The sequence below is a fragment of the Halichoerus grypus genome, chromosome 14 (assembly GCF_964656455.1).
Source record: "Halichoerus grypus chromosome 14, mHalGry1.hap1.1, whole genome shotgun sequence".
Taxonomy (NCBI): Eukaryota; Metazoa; Chordata; class Mammalia; order Carnivora; family Phocidae; genus Halichoerus; species Halichoerus grypus.
This window is the reverse complement of record NC_135725.1, coordinates 8,194,860-8,218,256: the sequence shown is the minus strand read 5'-3', so window position 1 is coordinate 8,218,256 and position 23,397 is coordinate 8,194,860. Positions and strand designations below refer to the sequence as shown.

The 23,397-nt window shown below is 37.8% G+C and overlaps 1 protein-coding gene across 4 annotated transcripts in view; it reads right to left on the bottom strand.

The window, feature by feature from the left end:
• LOC118525368 (histone-arginine methyltransferase CARM1-like) overlaps window positions 1-23,397 on the bottom strand; it is a 283,358-nt gene that overhangs the window by 152,196 nt on the left and 107,765 nt on the right. For 3 of the 4 annotated variants that reach the window (XM_036076085.2, XM_036076086.2, XM_036076087.2), the window contains exon 2: window positions 10,821-10,946. The exons of the other annotated variant lie outside the window; for it this stretch is intronic. In XM_036076085.2, the coding sequence (XP_035931978.1) occupies window positions 10,821-10,946 (126 nt within the window). The remainder of the gene's footprint in view (window positions 1-10,820; window positions 10,947-23,397) is intronic. 4 annotated transcript variants of the gene reach the window in all.

Genomic DNA, 23,397 nt, shown 5'->3' with positions numbered 1-23,397 from the left:
AAGTAAAGTCGTAATTAGTGAAAGATTAATGATTTCAAGAAATTATATTAGAAATGAATAAAGAAGTAAAATGAATGACTTAAAGTTTCACTATAAGAAGTTAAAACAAAAGGGCAAAGTAAACTCAAAGCATCGAGAGGAAAGAAAATTATAAAGAGCAGAAATCAACAAAATAGGAAATAAGTAAACAACAGAGAAAATAATGCAACCAAACTGATTTGCTGAAAAGACTGACAAAACTGATAAACCTCTAGCTAGGCTGATTAAAAAAAGAGATTGATAAACAATATCAGGAAAAAATAGGAGAAATTATTATAGATATTTTAAATTAAAAGGATAACATGTAAACTATGAAGAAATTTTCCAGTAAATCCGACATCTTAGATGAAATGGAACAATTCCATAAAAGAATACAAAATGTCAAACTGACACAAGAAGAAAATCTGAAGAGTCCTATGTCTATTACATAAATTTTATTTCCATTAATAGAACCTTAAGCCCCAGTGACTTTCACAGGTGCATTCTACCAAAAATTTGACAAAGAAATAATACCAATTCTGTACAAACTATTTCATTCTAAGTAATTCACTAAATTTATAGAATGTGATAATCTCAACAGATCCAGAAAAATATTTGACAAAACCTAATGCTTAGCTATGATAAAAACTTCCAGCAAGAAGTAAACTGCCCCAGGGTGATAAATGGCAGCCACAAAAGATATACCACAAACATTATACTAAATGGTGATAACTGGACTTTCCCCTACAATTAGGAGAATGTCAAGGACAACTGCTTTCCCAGGTCCAGTCAAAATTGTACTGGAAGTCATAAGAATTTCAAACACTCAAGAAAAAACACAAAAGGCATAAAGATCAGAAAACAGGTAAAGCTATCTCTTTGTGCAGATGACAGATTAAAGAAAAAATTCTAAGGAATCTAAATATACTAGAACTAGCAAGTGAATATAAAAGGTTGTGGTATCCAACATTAATATTAAAAATTAATCAGAGACATCCAAAGAAGATGGTGGAGTAGGATGATCCTGGATTTAACTTGTCCCATGGGTATAACTAGGTAACAACCACATCAGGGTAAATAACCCAGAAAATGACTTGAAGACTGGCAGAACAGACTCTACACAGCTAAATGTAGAGAAGAGACCACATTGAAGAGGGTAGGAAATGTGGAGACAAGGTCAGGAACCAAACAGACCCATAGGACTGTTTGCAGGAGAGAGGGACACTGCAGGCATGGAGAAGGGAGAGAAACAGATCACACCAGGCACCCTGGGCACAAGAGATCTGTATGAATCCCCATAACACTTGGCTTTGAAAATCAGAGGGGCTTAACTTCTCAAGTTCTTAAAATCAGTGGGTCTTAACACCTGGAAATTTATAAATCAGCAGGTTCAGCTCTGGGAGAGCCTGAAGGTGATAGAAAACTGAGTCCCTGCCCTTAAAGAGAGAGCACAACAAACAACCCTGCTGAGATACAGTACAGAAGCAGCAGTTTGTAAGACACCTGGGGTGTACAGGAGAGAGATTTGTTTGCTAATCTCAGGGCCTGTGCTTAAGGGGCAGGGATCTTTGGGAGACTTCTCCAAGAACTAAGGAGCTGGCGGGTGCCATTTTCCTCCCCCACCCCATAGTCTAGATACAGGGACACCTGCAGGAATGAACACAGTGGGAATACTCTCCACCTAGCTTGCTAACAATTTCCAATGTGCTTTTTCAGGTCTGACCCCTCCAACCTGGCCTCAGCAGTTTTCCTGGGAGGTTGCTGATGTCCTTCCATGCAAACCTTGCTAACACCGTGCACCCCACCCCAGTGCTCTCCTGTGGAACTGCTCCCTCCAACTCAGCCTCCTCCCATAGCAGACACATGCCCCACCTCCACATTCTCCTGAAGATTTGCTCCCTCAATCATACCCTCGATGGGAGTCCATTCAAAGTGGTGCCACAAATGTGGCAGTGTGCAAGCAGCCCTAATAGGGGCCAGCACCACTCCAAACTGACTTCTGCCCCAGGGAGAGGGGAAGATAACCACACACACCAGTCCAACTCAGGCCCCTGCACTGGGCTGGGGGCAGACACCTGGTATGACTACAGGTCCCACCTACCAACAAGATCATCTCAGGGAACAACACAGGGAAAGCGCCCCTGCAGTTTGGTGCTACTGCATCTCTGGCAAACACCTTGATCTGACTCAACTCAAGACCAATGCACCCCAGACTGGCTCACTAACAAGGTACTCCCACAACAGCAAAGAAAGCCACTGCACATTACTGGAATGAAGGAAAAAGGGGCTCAGCCACAAAAGTGGGGTACATGCAACACATATACAAGACATCCCTGAAGTGCCAGGTTCTGGTGAACAGGAGACACTGCACTGCAGGGCACTACAGGACCTCTTCTTCATAAGGCTACTACTTTTAAGAGCAGGAAACATGGCTGACTTTCCTAACATACAGAAACAGACACAGGGAGTTAGACATAATGAGGCAACAGAGGAATATGTCCCAAATGAAACAAAACGACAAACATCAAAGAAAGAGACCTAAATGAAACAGAGATAAGTAATATGGCTGATAGAGAATTTAAAGAAATGGTCAAAAAGATACGCACTGGACTTGAGAAAAGAGCAGAGGACCTCAGTGAGACCCTTAACAAAGAGATAAAAAACATAAAAAGGAACCAATCAGAGATGAAGAACTCAATAACTGACATTAAAAATACACTAGAGGGAATAAATAGTAGACTAAGGCAAGAAGAACAGATCAGTGACCTGGAGGACAGAGTAATGGAAAGCAATCAAGCTTAAGAAGAGAGAGGAAAAAAAATGAAAATAGATTAAGGGAACTCATCAAGCATAGTAACATTTGCATTACAGGGGTCCCAAAAGGAGAATAAAGAGAAGGGGGTGGGGGCAGAAGATGTATTTGAAGAAATAGAAGCTGAAAACTTCCCTAATCTGGGAAAGGAAACAGAAATCCAGATCCAGGAGGCACAGATAGCCCCGAGCAAAATCAACCCAATGAGGTCCACACCAAAACACATAATAATTAATATGGCAAAAAGTATTGATAAAGAGAGAATTTTAAGAGCATCGAGAGAAAAGAAAACATTTTCATACAAGCAAAGCCCAATAAGGCTATCAGCTGATTTTGCAGCAGAAACTTTGCAGGCCAGAAGAGAGTGGCATGATATATTTGAAGTGCTGAAAGAAAAAAAACCTACAACCAAGAATACTCCACCCAGCAAGGCTATCATTCAGAATAGAAAGAGATATAAAGCTTCCCAGACAAACAAAAGTTAAAGGAATTCATCACGATTAAACCAGCCCTACAACAAATGTCAAAGGAGACTCTGGAGTGGAAAGGAAAGACTATAAGCAGAGTAAAATATGAAGCATAAAAGCAGTAAAATTAATTATATATATAAAAATCAGTCAAGAGATTCAAAAAAATAAAAGAATGTAAAGTATGACACCATATACCTAAAATGTGGGGGCAAGAGGAGTAAAAATTTAGTGCTTTTAGAATGGGTAAGCAACCATCAACTTAATAGACTGCTATATGCCTAAGATGTCATTTATAAACCTAATGGTAACCACAATTCAAAAACCGGTGATATGCAAAAAATAAAGAGAAAAGAATCCAACTATATCACTAAAGAAAGCCAGCAAGAGAAGAGAGAAGAAAGCAAACGAAGATAGTTAACAGAGAAATACAAAAACAACCATAAAATAAGTAACCAAATGGCAATAAGTACATATCTATCAAATTACTCTGAATATAAATGGACTAAACACTCCATTCAAAAGACAAGGGGTGACTGAATGGATAAAAAAGCAAGACTGCCTACAAAAGACTCATTTCAGACCTAAAAACACAGGCAGATTCAAAGTGAAGGGATGAAAAAGAATTTATCATGCAGATGGAAGTGAAAAGAAAGCCTCGGTAGCAATACTTATATCAGACAAAACAGACTTTAAAACAAAGGTTGTAACAACAGATGAAGAAAAACTCTACATAATCATAAACAGAATAATCCAACAAGATGTAAGAATTGTAAATATTTAGGCCCGCAACATCGAAGCACCCAAATATATAAAGCAGCTAATAACAAACATAAAGGGGGTAACTGATAGTAATACAGTAGTAGTAGGGGACTTTAACACCCCACTTGCATCAATGGATAGATCATCCAAACATAAAGTCAACAAGGAAACAATGGCTTTTAATGACACACTGGACCAGATGGATTTACCAGATATATTCACAACATTCCATCATAAACAGCAAAATACACATTCTGTCAAGTGCACATGGAATATTCTCCAGAAGAGAGCACATATTAAACCACAAAACAAGTCTCAACAAATTCAAAAACACTGAAGTCATACCATACATCTTTTCTGACCACAATGCCATGAAACTAGAAATCAACCACAATAAAAAATCTGGAAAGAACACAAATACACGGAGGATAAATAACATGCTACTAAACAGTGAATGGGTCAACCACGAAATCAAAGAGGAAATAAAAAATTACATGGAGACAAATGAAAAATGAAAACACAGCCATCCAAAATCTTTGGGATGCAACAAAACTGTTCTAAGAGGAAAGTTTATAGCAATACAGACCTACCTCAAGAAACAAGAAAAATCTCAATTAAATAATTTAACCTTACACCTAAAGGAGCTAGAAAAAGAACAAACAAAATCCAAAACCAGGAGAAGGAAGGAAATGATAAAATTAGAGCAGAAATAAATGAAATATAAACTTTAAAAAAAATTGAAGAGATCAATGAAATCAGGAGCTAGTTCTTTTAAAAGATCAACAGAAATGATAAACCTTTAGTCAGACTCATCAAAAAAAGAGAGAGAGGACTCAAACAAAATCAGAAATGAAAGACAAGAAATAACAACAAAAACCACAAAAATACAAAGGATTATAAGAGAATATTATGAAAAATTATATGCCAACAAACTGGACAACCTAGAAGAAGTGGATAAATTTCAAGAAATATATAGCCTCCCAAAACTGAATCTGGAAGAAATAGAAAATTTGAACAGACCAAGTACCAGCAATGAAATTAAAGCAGTAATGAAAAACCTCCCAACAAAACGTCCAGGGCCAGAAAGCTTCACAGGTAAATTCCACCAAACATTTAAAGAAGAGTAAATACCTCTTTTTCTCAAACTATTCCAAAAAATATGAGAGGAAGGAAAGCTTCCAATTCATTTTATGAGGCCAGCATTATGCTATACCAAAACGAGATAAAGACACCATTTAAAAAGCCCACTATTTCTGATGAACACAGATGCAAAAATCCCCAACAAAATATTAACAAACTGAATCCAACAATACATTAAAAAAATCATTCACCACAATCAAGTGGGATTTATTCCTGGAATGGAAGGGTGGTTCAATATTTGCAAATCAATCAACATGATACATCACATCAACAAGAGAAAGGATAAAAACCATATAATCATTTCAATAGATGCAGAGAAAGCATTTGACAAAGTACAACACCCATTCATGATAAAATCATCAACAAAGCAGGTTTAGAGGGAATATACCTCAATATAATAAAGGTCACATATGAAAAACCCACAGGTAACATTGTTCTTAAGGGGCAAAAACCGAGAGCTTATCTCCAAAAGTCAGGAAAAAGACAAGGATGTCCACTCTCACCACTTTTTTTCAACTTAGTACTGGAAGTCCTAGCCACAGCGATCAGACATGAAAAAGGAATTAAAGGCATCCAAATTGGGAAGTAAAACCTTCACTATTTGCAGATGACATGATACTCTACACAGAAAATCCTAAAGACTCCCCCAAAACCTATTAGAACCAATACATGAATTCAGTATGGTCGCAGGATACGAAATCAATATAATACAGAAATCCACTGCATTTCTGTAATAATGGAGCAAAAAGAGAAATTAAGTAAACAATCCCACCTACAATTGCACCAAAAATAATAAAGTACCCAGGAATAAATTTAACCAAAGAGCTGAAAGACCTGTATTCTGAAAACTTTAAAACACTGATGAAAGAAATTGAAGATGACACCAACAAATGGAAAGATATTCCATGCTTATGGATTGGAGTAACAAATATTGCTAAAATGTCCATACTACCCAAAGAAATCTGTATATTTAATGGAATCCCTATCAAAATACCAACAGCATTTTTCACAGACCTAGAACAAATAATCCTAAAATTTGTATGGAATTACAAAAGACCCCGAATAGACAAAGCAACCTTAAAAATGAAAAGCAAAGCTGGAGGTATCACAATTCCAGACTTCGAGTTATATTACAAGGCTGTAGTGATCAAAACCGTATGGTACTGGCACAAAAACACATAGATAGACACAAGAACAGAATAGAAAGCCCAGAAATGAATCCACAACTATATGGTCAATTAATCTTCAACAAAGCAAGGAAGAATATCCAATGGGTAAAGGACAGTCTCTTCAACAAGTGGTGTTGGGAAAACTGGAGAGCAACATGCAAAAGGATGAAACTGGACCACTTTCTTACACCATACACAAAAAGAAATTAAATTTATTAGGTCTATTAAAGACCTAAATGTGAGACCTGAAACCATAAAACTGCTAGAAGACAGCATAGGCAGTAATTTCTCTGACATCAGCTGTAGTAACATTTTTCTAGATATGTCTCCTTTGGCAAGGGAAACAAAAGCAAAAACAAACTACTGGGACTACATCAAAATAAAAAGCTTCTGCACAGCAAAAGAAATAACATAGCTAAAAGACAACCTACTGAATGGGAGAAGATATTTGCAAATGACATGTCCAATAACAGTTTACTACCCAAAATATATAAAGAACTTCTACAACTCAACACAGAACTCAAATAATCCAATTAAAAGGTGGGCAAGGGTGCCTAGGTGGCTCAGTCAGTGAAGCTTCTGACTCTTGGTTTCGGCTCAGGTCATGATCTCATGGGTCATGAGATCGAACCCCACGTTGGGCTCTGCACTCAGCAGAGAGTCTGCTTGAAGATTTTTCTCCCTCTGGTCCTTCCCACCCTGATTTGCACGCTCACCCCCTCCCTGTCAAAATAAATAATCTTTAAAAGAAATTTAAAAATAAATAAATAAATAAATAAGTAAAAGGTGGGTAGAAGACACAAATAGACATTTCTCCAAAGAAAAGATACAGATGGCCAACAGACACATGAAAAGATGCTCAACATCACTCATCAACAGGGAAATGCAAATCAAAACCACAAAGAGGTATCATCTCACATTTGTCAGAAGAGCTAAAATAAAAAATACAAGGAACAACAAGTGTTGGCAAGAATGTGGAGAAAATGGAACCCTCATGCACTGCTGATGGGAATGCAAACTGGTGTAGCCACTGTGGGAAACAGTAGGGACATTCCTCAAAAAATTACAAATAGAATTACCAGATGATCCACTAATTTCACTACTGGATATTTACCCAAAGAATATGAAAACACTAATTTCAAAAGATACATGCACCTCTATGTTTATTGCAACATTATTTACAATAGCAAATTATGGAAGCAGCCCAAGTGTCCATCTATAGATGAATGGATAAAGAAAACGTGAGATATATATATACATATACATACATACATACATATATATATATATATATATATAAATATATATATATATAATGGAATATTACTCAGCCATAAAAAAGAATGAAATCTTGCCATTTGCAACAACATGGATGGATCTAGAGGGTATAATGCTAAGTGAAGTAAGTCAGTCAAAACAAATACCATATGATTTCACTCATATGTGAAATTTAAGAAACAGAACACATGAACAAAGGAAAAAAAACACAAACCAAAAAACAGACTCTTAACTATAGAGAACAAACTTGAGTATTATCAGAGGTGAGGTGGGTGGGGGGATGGGTGAAACAGGTGAAGGGGATTAAAAGCACACTTGTCATGATGAGCACTCAACAATGTACAGAATTGTTGAATCACTATATTGTACTAATATTACACTGTATATTAATCATACAGAATTTTTTTAAAATAAATTTACTTATTTTATTTTATTTATTATATACCAGCAGCAAACAGTTGTGAGTTTACAAAATTTTATTTATAATACATTCAAAAACATAAAATATTCAGGGATAAATTTGTCAAAGTTGTGTGTGACCTCAACACTAAAAACTACAAAATGTTCCCCTTCTGGGGAAAAATTAAAGACCTAAATAAATGGAGAGAAATACCATATTCCTGGACTGAAAATAATGGCATGCTGGTAATCATTTAACAACGAACTCCCTCCCCACAAAACATCATGGGACTTTACTAATTTCTTCCACCCTAGCCAATGTCAAGTTATCAAATTTCTGAAAATTTAATAATCGTCTGTTGTGATTTAGTATGAGCTGTCTTCAGCTTGCCAATGACTGACTTAATATTGTTAAAATGACAATTCTCACCAAATTGATCAATCTCAATCTTAACTGGAGCAAGCATTTGTATAGAAATTGACAACTTAATTATAAAATGTATATGGGAATGTAAAGGAGTAAGAATATCCAGAACAACCTTGACAAAAAAGAAAGTTAGAGGACTTAAACCATCAGACTTCAAGTGTTACTTTAAAGGTAATCCAGACAATGTGATACTGGCCTAAGGATAATAAGTGGAGCAGAATAGAGAGCTCTAGAATAGATCAAGTCTGTACACAGTCATTTGACTTGCAAATGCCTTTTTAATACACAGTGCTAGAATAAATGGATATCCATATGCTCTAAAAGTAATCCTTGGCCTCATACCTCACACCATATAAAAAGTAATTAAAAGAGATTAGAAAATAATAATAAATACAAAAAAATAATAAAATACAAAAGCTAAAGCTTTAAAACTTCTAGAAGGAAATACAGGAGAAATCATTCACTATCTGAGGGTAGGAAAGGTTCTTAGGATACAGAATGCAATAAGGAAAAAATGACTTCACCAAATTTGAAAACTTCTTCTCAACGAAAGACATCATTATGCAAATGAGTAAGCAGGTTCCAAGCTAGGAGATAACATGCATGAATTATGTGTCTGACAGATGCCTGGTGTCCTGGATACATAAAGAACAACTCCATAGATAAACAACCAGTTAGTAACAAGTAAATGATTTGAATTCATAAGCCCATGAAAAACTGCTTAATATCATTAAGCATCAGGAAAATGTAAATTAAAACCACAGTGAGATTCAACCATACACCTACCAAAATGGAGAAAGTTTTATTTAATTATTTATTTTTTACAAAATGGAAAACAAATTTAATAAACTGAAAGACCAAATGTTGATAAGGACGTAGAACAACTCTCATCCATTATTGGTGGAAGTATACGGATGGTACAACTGCTTTAGAAAAAATTCTGGCTATTTATTATAGAACTAAGCATGCACTTATTCTATGACCCAGAAATTTTACCCACAGGTATTGATCTAAAAGAAATGAAAAAAATATATGGATGCAAAATGATTGGTATGAGAATATTTATCACAACCTTACTCATGATAGCCAAGACCTGGAGACAGTCTGAATATCCACCAAAATGAGAATGGATACACAAATTGTGACTATTACTTAGTAATAAAAGTGAACAAACTATAATACTAGCAACAACACAGATGTCTCAAAATATGCTCAGTGACCTTATTAAAGAGAGTATGCACTGAATGATCCCACTTATAGGAAGTTCTAGGAAAGGCAAATCTAATCTATGGTTAGAAGAAAACCAGAGCAGTGACTGCCCCTGGAAGGAAAAGAGTAAGGAGTGACTGGGAAACGGCATGAGGTAACTTTTAGGAGATTTGTGCATTTCAATGTACATCAATTTAACCTTAACAGAAAAAAATTAGAAACAAATTTTGAATTCTAGTTAATGATATGCAGCTGGACGTACATCGTGGAAAATGTATTGGTTATTATAATTTACTCCAAAATGCAGCATAAACATAAGATGGACTGATGGATAAACAGAGGATGGATAGATGGACAGACATGTCCTAAACAAATTCCTCACTCTGTGATGCCTGTCTGAGTGGAATTTCAAAACAAGTAACCAGGTTAATTTCTTTATCCCAAGTAGTTATCGATAATGAAACATAAGCTTATGATATTTTAGCTAACCAGAGGAGAACATGTCCCATTGCTAATACTTCACATTGTCTGGATTAACACCATAAGTACAAAGAATCAATTTATAATCAAGTTAAAGAAATGACATACCCCATCTAAGGTAGACCCAAGGCATTGTTACTGTTAGCCTTAATTTCTTTATCAGATTTGATCTCTTCCAAAGTGCCTTTTTTTCCTTTCTTAAAACACTTCTGGTTATACTTTAGTTTACCTCCCTGCTTGCTTGACATTTGTTGTCTAGAGTCTAAAAATGATCAACCAATGATTCAAAGGTAAAAAACAAAATGGAATCATTCTGAATGACACTCAAGTTGAAAAATCACATTTCTGCAAACAATCTCATCGTCAAGGAGAAACAACAAGAGCGATGAAGACTGGGACCATCCTTGGTGGCCAGCTGCGACCAAAGTGGGGGGGGGGGTTGTTAAGAATAAAAACACGCTCATAGTCTAGGAAAACGGTGGTTATTCCCTAGCCATGGGATCAAGTAAGTGCCAGCACCAGGTTCAAATCATTCTATCAATCCAGGAGAGCTCACATCAGGAAACACACTGCCAAAAGCCAACCAATCAGTAACAGCAAAGTCAACCAATCAGGAGACTTGTCCTCAAGGAAGGGGTCAGGACAGGCACAAAACTTACCAGTGGGAGACTCAAACTTCAGCAAAGCACTGTTATATCCCAGAGTAATCAAGATGGATTCCTTGCCCACACGGCAACATTCAGTGTCTCTGTTGAGTAAGCATTTAAAGACACAGACGCCATCGGCTATAAAGGGCGAAAAAAATTAAAAAGGATTAGGAAAATCCATTTTTGAGCATTGTAAAAAGGTTCAGTAATGCCATCCCTACATTTCTCTCCTTTTTTCAAGGCTCCCCATTTCTTTCTTCTTAATATGATGCCTTGTGAGACATAAGGGAATATGAGGATCTGAGATAAAAGAGGAATTTAACTATGGCCCTATACTGATTCTTTGCAAGTGGGTTAGCACAGAGAGCAAAACTAACTCTTACTGGCTCTTGCCTTTATGTCCAGGGCCCCACTCCCTTTAAACCCTGTATTCCCCATAGCATTTTGTATCTCTTGACGGCATCCCAGGAGAGTCCAGGTAATGTCCCTCTGGGTGTGATTCTTGAGCACCTACTACATGCCAGAGATCTCACACAGTCTTCATTGTAAATACTGTCACTGCCAGTGTTTTTAGGTAAAGACTAGGCAGAGAGTTTAGGTCCAAATATGCACGGCTAGTAAGTGGCAGAACCAGAATTAAAACCCAAGATTAAATTTGACTCCAAAGCCCACTCTTGCTCTTACCACATTATGCCAAGGCAAGCACAATAAAGAGGGTGCTTGGTTTCCACAAGCAGGGCCTGCAGTGAGTGGCTAGGCTCTCATCAGGTTCATATGTAGATAATTGGGAAGTAACTCGCTATTCCTCCTTTTACAAGTTAAGCAGGCCTTGAGCACTGGGGCAGCTGTAGAGTGGTGGCAAAAGTAATAAACTCGGGGTTTGGTTTTCATCTCTGATATTTACTAACGTAGGGACTTCAATCACCTATTCACACTCAGCCACATTATTGCATTATGCAAAATGAAAATATTGATATTTATTTCCCAAGCTTTTTGTGAAGAATGAATAATAAAGGTAAAAATAATTTCTAAAATCCTATTAAAATGATAAGGGACTATGGTCATTTCTCTCATTATAAAGGAGATCTTAGTTCCCATACTTAATGTTTTCCATTCTCCTTTATGAAATCAAATACAGGAAGTGTTTTAACTTTAAAACATAGTTATATATAAAATTCTACTATTATATGAGTATGTGGCACATTCATACACACACATTCAAAACACACACACACAGAGTTAAGATGACCAAATATTTTCAAATATTTTCATCCATTACTTCAAATGAATGAATACTTCCTGATGGAAACTTTCACAGATATTTTTCACAAAACATCTTGGCTGGTTAAATAGTGCAGATGTTTTGAAAACATTTTCCTGGCATAAAGCATGATTACAGGTTTAACTATTACAGCCTAGTCAGTGTCTCAAAGGCATCAGTGTCTCCTTGCAGAGAGGCAGCCGTGAATAGATGCAGAAGAAGGGAGCTTGGGGCTCTTTCATACAATATATTTTCTTTAAATCACAAGAAATGGTCCCCCCCCCCCAAGAAATCAAGATTTTCTGCATTTACCAATTGTTTTCTTATGGTTTTGAAGTAGGATGAGGGATGAATGTTAGTCTTCCACAGTACCTTGCAGTCTGTGAACTCTTTGCAGGCAGGGGCGATTTTACTTTCTTTTTTTAAATCACTATCTTTTTTTCTCTGAATCAAAGCCCAGCACAGTACCTGGTACTTAATAAATATTTTTTGAATTGGTGAAAGCATTTCTCCATATATTGATTGGATGCCATCCCAGAATAGATAAAAAGCTTCAAACTTTATCTGGTTCAGTTCTCCTAAACCAGATATGGTCATAATTCTTTGTTTTGCTATTATTTGTTTGTTCAGTTGTGATTTGATTAGGGTATGAAGTGAGTTGCTGTTTTCAGACATTGCAAAATGCCTTGCCCATATATCCTCTTTTCTTCATCCTCTCTGACCCTCTGTTTAAATATAGGTGGAGCAGGTCTTTTTAAGCATGCCATAAAATCCAGTAAGTATTGGTAACTACTTAATTTTTTTTAAATCTACCTTTGGCAAAAAAAAATTTTTTTTAATTACTTTAAAAACAAAATTGAAAAGCAATGATAAGCTGGGAAAATATTTTCAGCACACCCAACCAAGACTGAATATCCCCAAGATACAATTAACTCTAAAAAATAAGAAAAAACAAGCATCCTTATTGAAAAGTTAGTAGAGGGATCAGTAGGTAGTTGACAACTAGAAAAATGCCAATAGCAAAAAGAATGCAAATAATGAATTGCCGTAATATTCAAAGAAATGTGTAATAAAAGAATGAGGTCTAAATTTTTCTCTCTCAATGTCAACAGTTTAAAAATATATACTAACAATATCAAATACTGGACAGGGTATGAGACAACGGTGAAGAGCAATTATTGGAAGCATAAATTTCTGTATTTCTGGGAGGTATTCTGCCCATAGGGTTCAAAATGTAAAGTCTATATATTCTTTACTAGACATTCTGTTCATAATCGTTTCCTTCAGGATGTACTTTATCAAGTGTGGATGAGTGTATCGTCAAGGACGTTCATCTTAGAGTTGTTTACTATTGCGAGAAAATGCAAAGAAGCTGAGTCTACCACTGTGTACATGGTTGGTTAAATGGAACATGATGCTTCCATGTTCAGGTGGCGAAACAGCATGTATAATGTTAATGTAGCAATTAAATGTGTTTATCTTCATAGAGAGCTGTTGAAAAAGATACACACCAAGATGTCATCAGTGGTTTCCTCTGCATGGAGAGACCTGGGATCATTTTTATTTTTCCCTTTATGACGATCTGCCTTTTTTGAATTTTCTATGACACTATTTTTAACAATCAGAAAATACACCCAATCCAGGAGGGGAGGAGCAAGATGGCTGAGAAGTAGGAGACCAATATTCGTCTGGTCCCAGGAATTCAGCTAGATAGTTATCAAAACATTCTGAACACCTACAAACTCAACAGGAGATCAAAGAAAAGAATAGCAACAACTCTCTGAACAGAAAAGCGGCCACTTTCTGGAAGGTAGGACGAGTGGGAAGTGAATCTGAGGCGATATTCGGGGGAATAGACGGTGGGGAAGGGGGCCTCCATCAGCCCCTACTGGCAAGTGATAGAGCCGCGGAGCACAAAATCAGAACTTTTAGAAGTGTGCTCCACTGAGGGACGTCGCTCCAGTGGCTAAGCGGGGGGGGGTGGGGGGTGGAACCCTCGCGGGACAGTGTGGTCTCAGGACCCTCGGGGTCACAGAAAGACCGGGGGTGCCTGAGTGCGGCAGAGCTCCCAGGGATCGGAGCGGGGAAGCCAGCTGCAGAGACAGCACAGAGGCGCGGGCTCGCAGCTTGGGGTTGCCATAAACCGTGATCTGGGGCACAGTCAGGCCACCGCTCCTCCAGCAGGTACCCCACAAGCGGCAGATCCAGGGAGACTCCCCTTCCTCCCCTAGGAGGAGTGGTGTGGGAGCGCACCGCAGGGATCTGCTGGGTTTGGAGACTCCACACAGGGTTGTGCGCCAGAGATAGAAACGCACGGTCACAGGCCAGGTGAGCACGGAGTGCGGCCGGAGACCGGGGAGATGGGAGTGACTGACTGTTTTTCTCTGGGGGCGCACTGAGGAGTGGGGCCCGAGTTCTCGGCTCCTCCGGGGTGGAGATTGGGAGGCCGCCATTTTCACTCTCCTCCTCCAAAGCTGTACAGAAAGCTTGCAGGGAACAAAAGCTCCTGAGAGCAAACCCGAGCAGATTACTTAGCCCTAACCGGCAAGGGTGGGGCAATTCCGCCTCCGGCAAAGACATTTGGGAACAGCAGCAACAGGCTCCTCCCCCAGAAGATCAGCGAGAACAGCCTACCAAGACCAAGTTTACCGATCAATGAGAACAGCAGAACTCCAGCGCTAGGGGAATACTGCACATGGAATTCATGGCTTTTTTACCATGATTCTTTAGTCTTTCAAAGTTAATTTTTTTAAATTTTCTTTATATTTTTTTCTATTTTTTTAGTTGAATTTTTCTTCTTTCCTTCTTCAACCAACATCTATCAATTCTTTTTTTGAAAATCTTTTTTAATTTTCATTTTTCCAGTCATATTCTATCCCTTCATTGTATTTAACCTTATTTTTGTATACATATAAATTTTTCTTTCTTTAAAATTTAAGGATACAGTTTCTTCTGACAGACCAAAATATACCCTAAATCTAGTGTATGACTTTGTCCTCGTCTCCTGCCTGATCACATTCTCTTTTTTTATTTTTTTCATTCTTTCTTCAACCAACTTCATATGTTATGAATTCCTTTTTGTTTGTTTAATTTAATTTAATTTTACTATGTTATGTTAGTCACCATACAATACATCATTAGTTTTTCAGTGACAGGTATTAAGGAGGGCACGTAATGCTTGGAAAACTGGGTGTTATATAAAAACAGTGAATCATGGATCACTATATCAATTCCTTTTTTAAAATAATTTTTAATTTTCGGGGTGCCTGGGTGGCTAAGTTGGTCAAGCGGCTGCCTCCGGCTCAGGTCATGATCCCAGGGTCCTGGGATCGAGCCTCGCATTGGGCTCCATGGTCAGTGGGAAGCCTACATTTCCCTCTTCCACTCCCCCTGCTTGTGTTCCCTCTCTCACTGTCTCTCTGTCAAATGAATAAAATCTTCAAAAAAAATATTTTTTAATTTTCATCTTTACAGTCATATTCCATCCCTTTGTTGTATTTACCCTTATTTCTGTACAAATATAAGTTTTTCTTTCTTGAAAATTTTGGGAGGCAATTTCTTCTAAAAGACCAAAATACACCCAAAATCTAGTGTGGCTCTATTCTATTCACCAGCCTAGTCATATTCTTTTTTTTTTTCGTTTCTTTCCCCCCAAGTTTCGGGTCTCTGCTGATTTGTTTAGTGTATATTTTTCTGGGGTAGTTGTTACCCTTTTACCATTTTGTTCTCTCATTCATCTATTCTACTCTGGACAAAATGACAAGATGGAAAAACTCACCTCAAAAAAAGAAAAAGAGGTGGTACCGACTGCCAAGGATCTAATCAATACAGACATTAGTAAAATGTCGGAACTAGAATTCAGAATGATGATTATAAAGATACTAGCTGGGCTTGAAAAAAAGCATAGAAGATACTAGAGAATCCCTTTCTGGAGAAATAAAAGAACTAAAATCTAACCAAGTCGAAATAAAAAGGCTATTAATGAGGTGCAATCAAAAATGGAGGCTCTAACTGCTAGGATAAATGAGACAAAAGAGAGAATTACAGATATAGAAGACAAAATGATGGAGAAAAAGGAAGATGAGGAAAAAGAGAGATAAACAACTACTGGATCACAAGGGCAGAATTTGAGAGATAAGTGATACCATAAAGAAAACAACATTAGAATAATTGGGACCCCAGAAGAAGAGAGAGAGGGGCAGAAGGTATATTGGAGCAAATTATAGCAGAGAACTTCCCTAATTTAGGGAAGGAAACAGGTATCAAAATCCAGGAGGCACAGAGAACCCTCCTCAAAATCAATAAAAATAGGTCAACACCCTGACATCTAATAGTAAAACTCACAAGTCTCAGAGACAAAGAGAAAATCCTGAAAGCAGCTTGGGACAAGAGATCTGTAACCTACAATGGTAGAAACATTAGACTGGCAGCAGACCTATCCACAGAGACCTGGCAGACCAGAAAGGAATGACATGATATATTCAGAGCAATAAATGAGAAAAATACGCAGCCAAGAATACTATATCCAGGTAGGCTGCCATTGAAAATAGAAGGAGAGATAAAAAGGTTCCAGGACAAACAAAAACTAAAAGAATTTGCAAACAGCAAACCAGCCCTACAAGAAATATTGAAAGGGGTCCTCTAAGCAAAGAGAGAGTCTAAAAGTAACATAGACCAGAAAGAACAGAGACAATATACAGTAACAGTCACTTTACAGGAAATACAATGGTACTAAATTCATATCTTTCAATAGTTACTCTGAATGTAAATGGGCTAAATGCCCAATCAAAAGACACAGGATATCAGATTAGATAAAAAAATAAGACCCATTGATATGCTGTCTGCAAGAAACTCATTTTAAACCCAAAGACATCTCCAGGTTTAAAGTGAGGGGGTGGAAAACAATTTACCATGCTAATGGATATCAAAAGAAAGCTGGGGGGCGCCTGGGTGGCTCAGTCGTCAAGTGTCTGCCTTCAGCTCAGGTCATGATCCCAGGGTCCTGGGATCAAGCCCCGCATCGGACTTCCTGCTCAGCAGGAAGCCTGCTTCTCCCTCTCTCACTTCCCCTGCTTCTGTTCCCCGCTGTGTCTCTCTCTGTCAAATAAATAAATCTTGGAAAAAAAAAAAAAAAAAGCTGGGGCGGCAATCTTTATATCAGACAAATTAGATTTTAAACCAAAGACTATAATAAGAGATGAGGAAGGACACTACATCATACTTAAAGGGTCTATCCAACAAGAAGATCTAACAATTGTAAATATCTATGGCCCTAACATGGGAGCAGCGATTTATATGAGCCAATTAATAACAAAATCAAAGAAACACATCAACAATAACAATAATAGTAGGGAACTTTAACACCCCACCCACTGCAATGGACAGATCATCTAAGCAGAAGATCAAAGCAACAGAATACACATTCTTCTCTAGTGCACATGGAACAGAATAGATCACATCCTGGGTCACAAATCAGGTCTCAACTGGTACCAAAAGATTGAGATCATTTCTTGAATACTTTTAGACCACAATGCTTTGAAACTACAACTCAGTCACAAGAGGAAAGTCGGAAAGAACTCAAATACATGGAGGCTAAAGAGCATCCTACTAAAGAATAAATGTGTCAACCAGGATATTAAAGAAGACTTTAAAAAATGCATGGCAACAAATGAAAATGACAACACAACTGTTCAAAATCTTCGGGATGCAGAAAAGGCAGTCCTAAGAGGAAAGTATTTAGCAATAAAGCCTTTCTCAAAAAACAAGAAAGACCTCAAATACACAACCTAACCCTACACCTAAAGGAGCTGGAGAAAGAACAGCAAATAAAGCCTAAACCCAGCAGGAGAAGAGAAATAATAAAGATCAGAGCAGAAACCAATGAAATAGAAACCAAAAGAACAGTAGAACAGATCAACGAGACTAGGAGCTGGTTCTTTGAAAGAATTAATAAGATTGATAAAACCCTGGCCAGACTTATCAAAAACAAAGAGAAAGGACCCAAATAAATAAAATCATGAATGAAAGAGGAGAGATCACAACCAACACCAAAGAAATACAAACAATTATAAGAACATATTATGAGCAACTCTATGCCAGCAAATTCGATAACCTGGAAGAAATGGATGCATTCCTAGAGATGTAGCAACTACCAAAACTGAACCAGGAAGAAATAGAAAACCTGAACAGACCTATAACCACTAAGGAAATTGAAGCAGTCATCAAAAATCTCCCAAAACACAAAAGCCCAGGGCCAGATGGCTTCCCAGGGGAATTCTACCAAACATTTAAAGAAGAATTAATACCTATTATTCTGAAACTGTTCCAAAAAATAGAAATGGAAGGAAAACTTCCAAACTCATTTTATGAGTTTGGGATCACCATTACCTTGATCCCAAAACCAGACAAAGACCCCATCAAAAAGGAGAATTACAGACCAATATCCCTGATGAACATGGATGCAAAAATTCTCACCAAAATACTAGCCAATAGGATCCAACAGTACATTAAAAGGATTATTCACCACGACCAAGTGGGATTTATCCCTGTGCTGCAAGGTTGGTTCAACATCCGCAAATCAATCAACGTGATACAATACATTAACAAAAGAACGAACAAGAACCATATGATCCTCTCAATAGATGCAGAAAAAGCATTTGACAAAGTACAGCATCCTTTCTTGATTAAAACTCTTCACAGTGTAGGGATAGAGGATACACACCTCAATATCATAAAATCCATCTATGAAAAATGCACAGGGAATATCATTCTCAATGGGGAAAAACTGAGAGCTTTTCCCCTAAGGTCAAGAACACAGCAGGGATGTCCACTATCACCACTGCTATTCAACATAGTCCTAGAAGTACTAGCCACAGCAGTCAGACAACAGAAAGAAATTAAAGGCATCCGAATTGGTAAAGAAGAAGTGAAACTCTCACTTTTTGCAGATGATATGATACTTTATGTGAAAAACCCAAAAGACTCCACCCCAAAACTGCCAGAACTCATACAGGAATTCAGTAAAGTGGCAGGATATAAAATCAATGCACAGAAATCAGTTGCATTTCTATACGCCAACAAGACAGAAGAAAGAGAAATTAAGGAGTCAATCCCATTAACAACTGCACCCAAAACCAAAAGATACCTAGGAATAAATCTAACCAAAGAGGCAAAGGATCTGTACTCAGAAAACTATAAAATACTCAAGAAGAAATTGAGGAAGACACAAAGAAATGGAAAAACGTTCCATGCTCATGGATTGGAAGAAAAAATATTGTGAAAATGTCTATGCTACCTAGAGCAATCTACACATTTAATGCAATCCCTATCAAAATACCATCTACTTTTTTCAAAGAAATGGAACAAATAATCCTAAAATTTGTATGGAACCAGAAAAGACCCCGAATAGCCAGAGGAATGTTCAAAGAGAAAAGCAAAGCTGGGGGCGCCTGGGTGGCTCAGTTGGTTAAGCGACTGCCTTCGGCTCAGGTCATGATCCTGGAGTCCTGGGATCGAGTCCCACATCGGGCTCCCTGCTCAGCAGGGAGTCTGCTTCTCCCTCTGACCCTCCCCCCTCTCACGTGCTCTCTCTCTCATTCTCTCTAATAAATAAATAAAATCTTTAAAAAAAAAAAAAGAAAAGCAAAGCTGGTGGCATCACAATTCCAGACTTCAAGCTCTATTACAAAGCTGTGATCATCAAGACAGTGTGGTACTGGCACAAAAACAGACACATAGATCAATGGAACAGAATAGAGAGCCCAGAAATGGACCCTCAACTCTATGGTCAACTAATCTTTGACAAAGCAGGAAAGAATGTCCAATGGAAAAAAGTCTCTTCAACAAATGGTGTTGGGAAAATTGGACAGCCACATGCAGAAGAATGAAACTGGACCATTTCCTTACACCACACACAAAAATAGACTCAAAAGGGTTGAAAGAACTCAGTGTGAGACAGGAGTCCGTCAAAATCCTAAAGGAGAACACAGGCAACAACCTCTTCGACCTCAGCTGCAGCAGCTTCTTCCCAGAAACATCACCAAAGGCAAGGGAAGCAAGGGCAAAAATGAACTATTGGGACTTCATCAAGATAAAAAGCTTTTGCACAGCAAAAGAAACAGTCCACAAAACCAAAAGACAACCGACGGAATGGGAGAAGATATTTGCAAATGACATATCAGATAAAGGGCTAATATCCAAAATCTATAAAGAACTTATCAAACTCAACAGTCAAAGAACCAATGATCCAATCAAGAAATGGGCAGAAGACATGAACAGACATTTCTGCAAAGAAGACATCCAAATGGCCAACAGACACATGAAAAAGTGCTCCACATCACTCGGCATCAGGGAAATACAAATCAAAACTTCAATGAAATACCACCTCACAACAGTCAGAATGGTTAAAATTAACAAGTCAGGAAATGACAGACGTTGGTGAAGATATGTAGAAAGGGGAACCCTCCTACACTGTTGGTGGATATGCAAGCTGGTGCAGCCACTCTGGAAAACAGTATGGCGGTCCCTCAAAAAGTTGAAAATAGAGCTACCCTATGACCCAGGAATTGTACAAGTGGGTATTTACCCCAAAGATACAAATGTAGTGATCCAAAGGGGCACCTGCACCCCAATGTTTATAGCAACAATGTCCACAATAGTCAAACTATGGAAAGAGCCTAGATGTCCATCAACAAATGAAAGGATAAAGAAAATGTGGTGTGTGTGTGCGTGTGTGTGTATTATTATGCAGTCGTCAAAAAACTGAAATCTTGCCATTTGTAACAATGTGGATGGAACTAGAGGGTATTATGCTAAGCAAAATAAGTCAATGAGAGAAAGACAAGTATCATATGATCTCACTGATATGAGGATTTAATAAACAAGACAGAGGATCATAGGGGAAGGGAGGAAAAAATGAAACAAGATGAAACCAGAGAGGGATATAAACCATAAGAGACTCTTAATCTCAGGAAACAAACTGAGAGTTGCTGGAGTGGAGAGGGGTGGGAGGAATGGGGTGTCTGGGTGATGGACATTGGGGAGGGGTATGTACTATGGTGAGTGCTGTGAATTGAGTAAGACTGATGAATCACAGACCTGTACCCCTGAAACAAATAATACATTATATGTTAATTAAAAAAAAAAAGAAAATACAAGCAATCCAATAAAAGACACTCTACCATCACTAGTGTATTTTACCACAATCTCATTCTTGGTGGGTATTACCATTCTTTTAATTCTCTCATGTATTAGATATTAACTGGTAGTTTATTCATTCAAAAATACTGATTTAGGAGTAAATGTATCCAAGTATTATCTCAATTCTCATTTTTAAGATCATTCATAGAAATGAAGCTTTTCTCGTGTATTCTGTTTGCTAATCTTACAACTTGTACCCATTTCCTTTCCTATCTTAGACCATGTTAGTTCATAAAACAAACATTCTAGTTGGCTTCTGTTAACTAATGTGAGCCGTATTGAAGTGCAGCTATCTTATGGTAAAGTATTTTATCAACTGAGAAATGTGTCTTTTTAAATTTAAAGAATCTGTATCAGAAAAATTAAGGAATACAATGAAGAACTGCTGGGAACACATATAAATAATCCAAGATCGTGAAGTACAATCACACTGATGACAAGTAGGGGTGACGTGGAGATCATATCCAACATACACTGTACTAAGGTTCAGGGGCTATGTCTCCCTATCAAGTTATTATTACCATTAATAAGAAGTACATTTGCAGAACATTCTGACTCTTTGCAAACACCTCCTTTAATCTTTTCAGTCGTACAGAAGGCTGGGTGCTTCTGTATACTTACTGTCATTCTGCTTTTGAACTTTGCTTTCATCAGGGACATCTTTGCTTACTTCGTCAAAGGGCAAGGCCTGATCTGCTGGTAGCAGCAAAGTCACAAGTAGCGTTAAGTCCATGTGCACAAAATTTAGGCAGTTTTAGAAAAGCCCAGAGCCTTGGTGCTCCCTCCCTGAGAAAAAGCCACTTGCTCTCCCAGAAGCTTCTCAAAGAAAATCATGATGGTGGTGATCCAGATGCCTGTTTTATCTTCCACCTAGCCTCATCTGACAAGACTCCCAGAGACACACAAAGAAATCCATGTTCTATCCATTTTATGGGTAAACATGGAAAATGCCACAGGGTAAGATCAAGAGAATTGCTCTTGGCTCTATTAAGCAATATTTCTCTTCTGCTCCACATAGGCACCCCCCTCTTTCAGCCCTTGCAAATGCAAAAGTCCAACTTCCATATGAAAGCTACAGTGCTAGTTGACCAAGAACATCAGATAGCAGGCATGGTCTAGAACAGAGTTTCTAAAATAGATTTTTATATATAAAGTCCTGGAAAGAAGAGTACTCATGGCATTTGTGTCAATTAATAATATGGCATTGATGCCAACTCTTTGCTAAGTGACACTTTTAGTATTTTCCGTTCTAGAAATATGAAGTTAGCCTACCTAAGGAATATGTTTTCTAGAAATAGCTAAACAATGATTGTATAAGCAGCACCTCTATAGGTGGAATAAAGTATATAGATAACTGTGCAGTTATTATTTCTAACAACTTTAACCAGAGAAAAGGAGTGTAAAGGAAAAAGGACAGGATTATGAAACTCCAAAAAACCTAATATTAAAACTAGGAATCCATGCTGATCCTATTAACCACACAATTTCCTGTGAGATACGACAAAATAGTAATAAATGATACATCACGGCTTCTCTCTCCCCTCTGGAGAATTTTGTGTTTGAAAGAGTCGATCCTAGGCTCTTGCTTGCTGAGTAAAAACTGAAAATGGATTGATTGATTCAGGTTGAAAGAGGTCAAGTGTTAACAGCAGAAAAGAAATGAAGAGAATGGGAAGGTACATGGGAAATGCAAGACAGGGCTTTGGAGGAGGTTTCAGAGTTGAGAATGGGGTAGCATCCATAGGTTGAGAGAGAGACAAAAAAATGGAAGCGTGGCTTTTAAGACATCAGTCTCAGGAGGCCAACACTATGATACTGACTGTGATTACTGAAACGGTTGTCTGGTTGTTGGTTTGGTTTGGGTTGGGTTTTGGGGGGTTTTGTGTGGGGTTTTTTTGCAAATGCTATCCCCCTCCTCTACATGTTGTTTTCTAGTTATACTAAATCTGCACTCTGGCATTTGACATCCAGCACATAGTACCATGTCTCCCTTGAGCCACCATTCAGCAACAATTCAGTGCTCCCCATCAGTTCCCTATAGATGCCTCTCCAGCTGTGGTTGTCCAAAGTCATTCTCTAGTAAAATCATAAGGGCTCAGGGAAACAAGTTCTTCAGTAGATTCCTTAGGA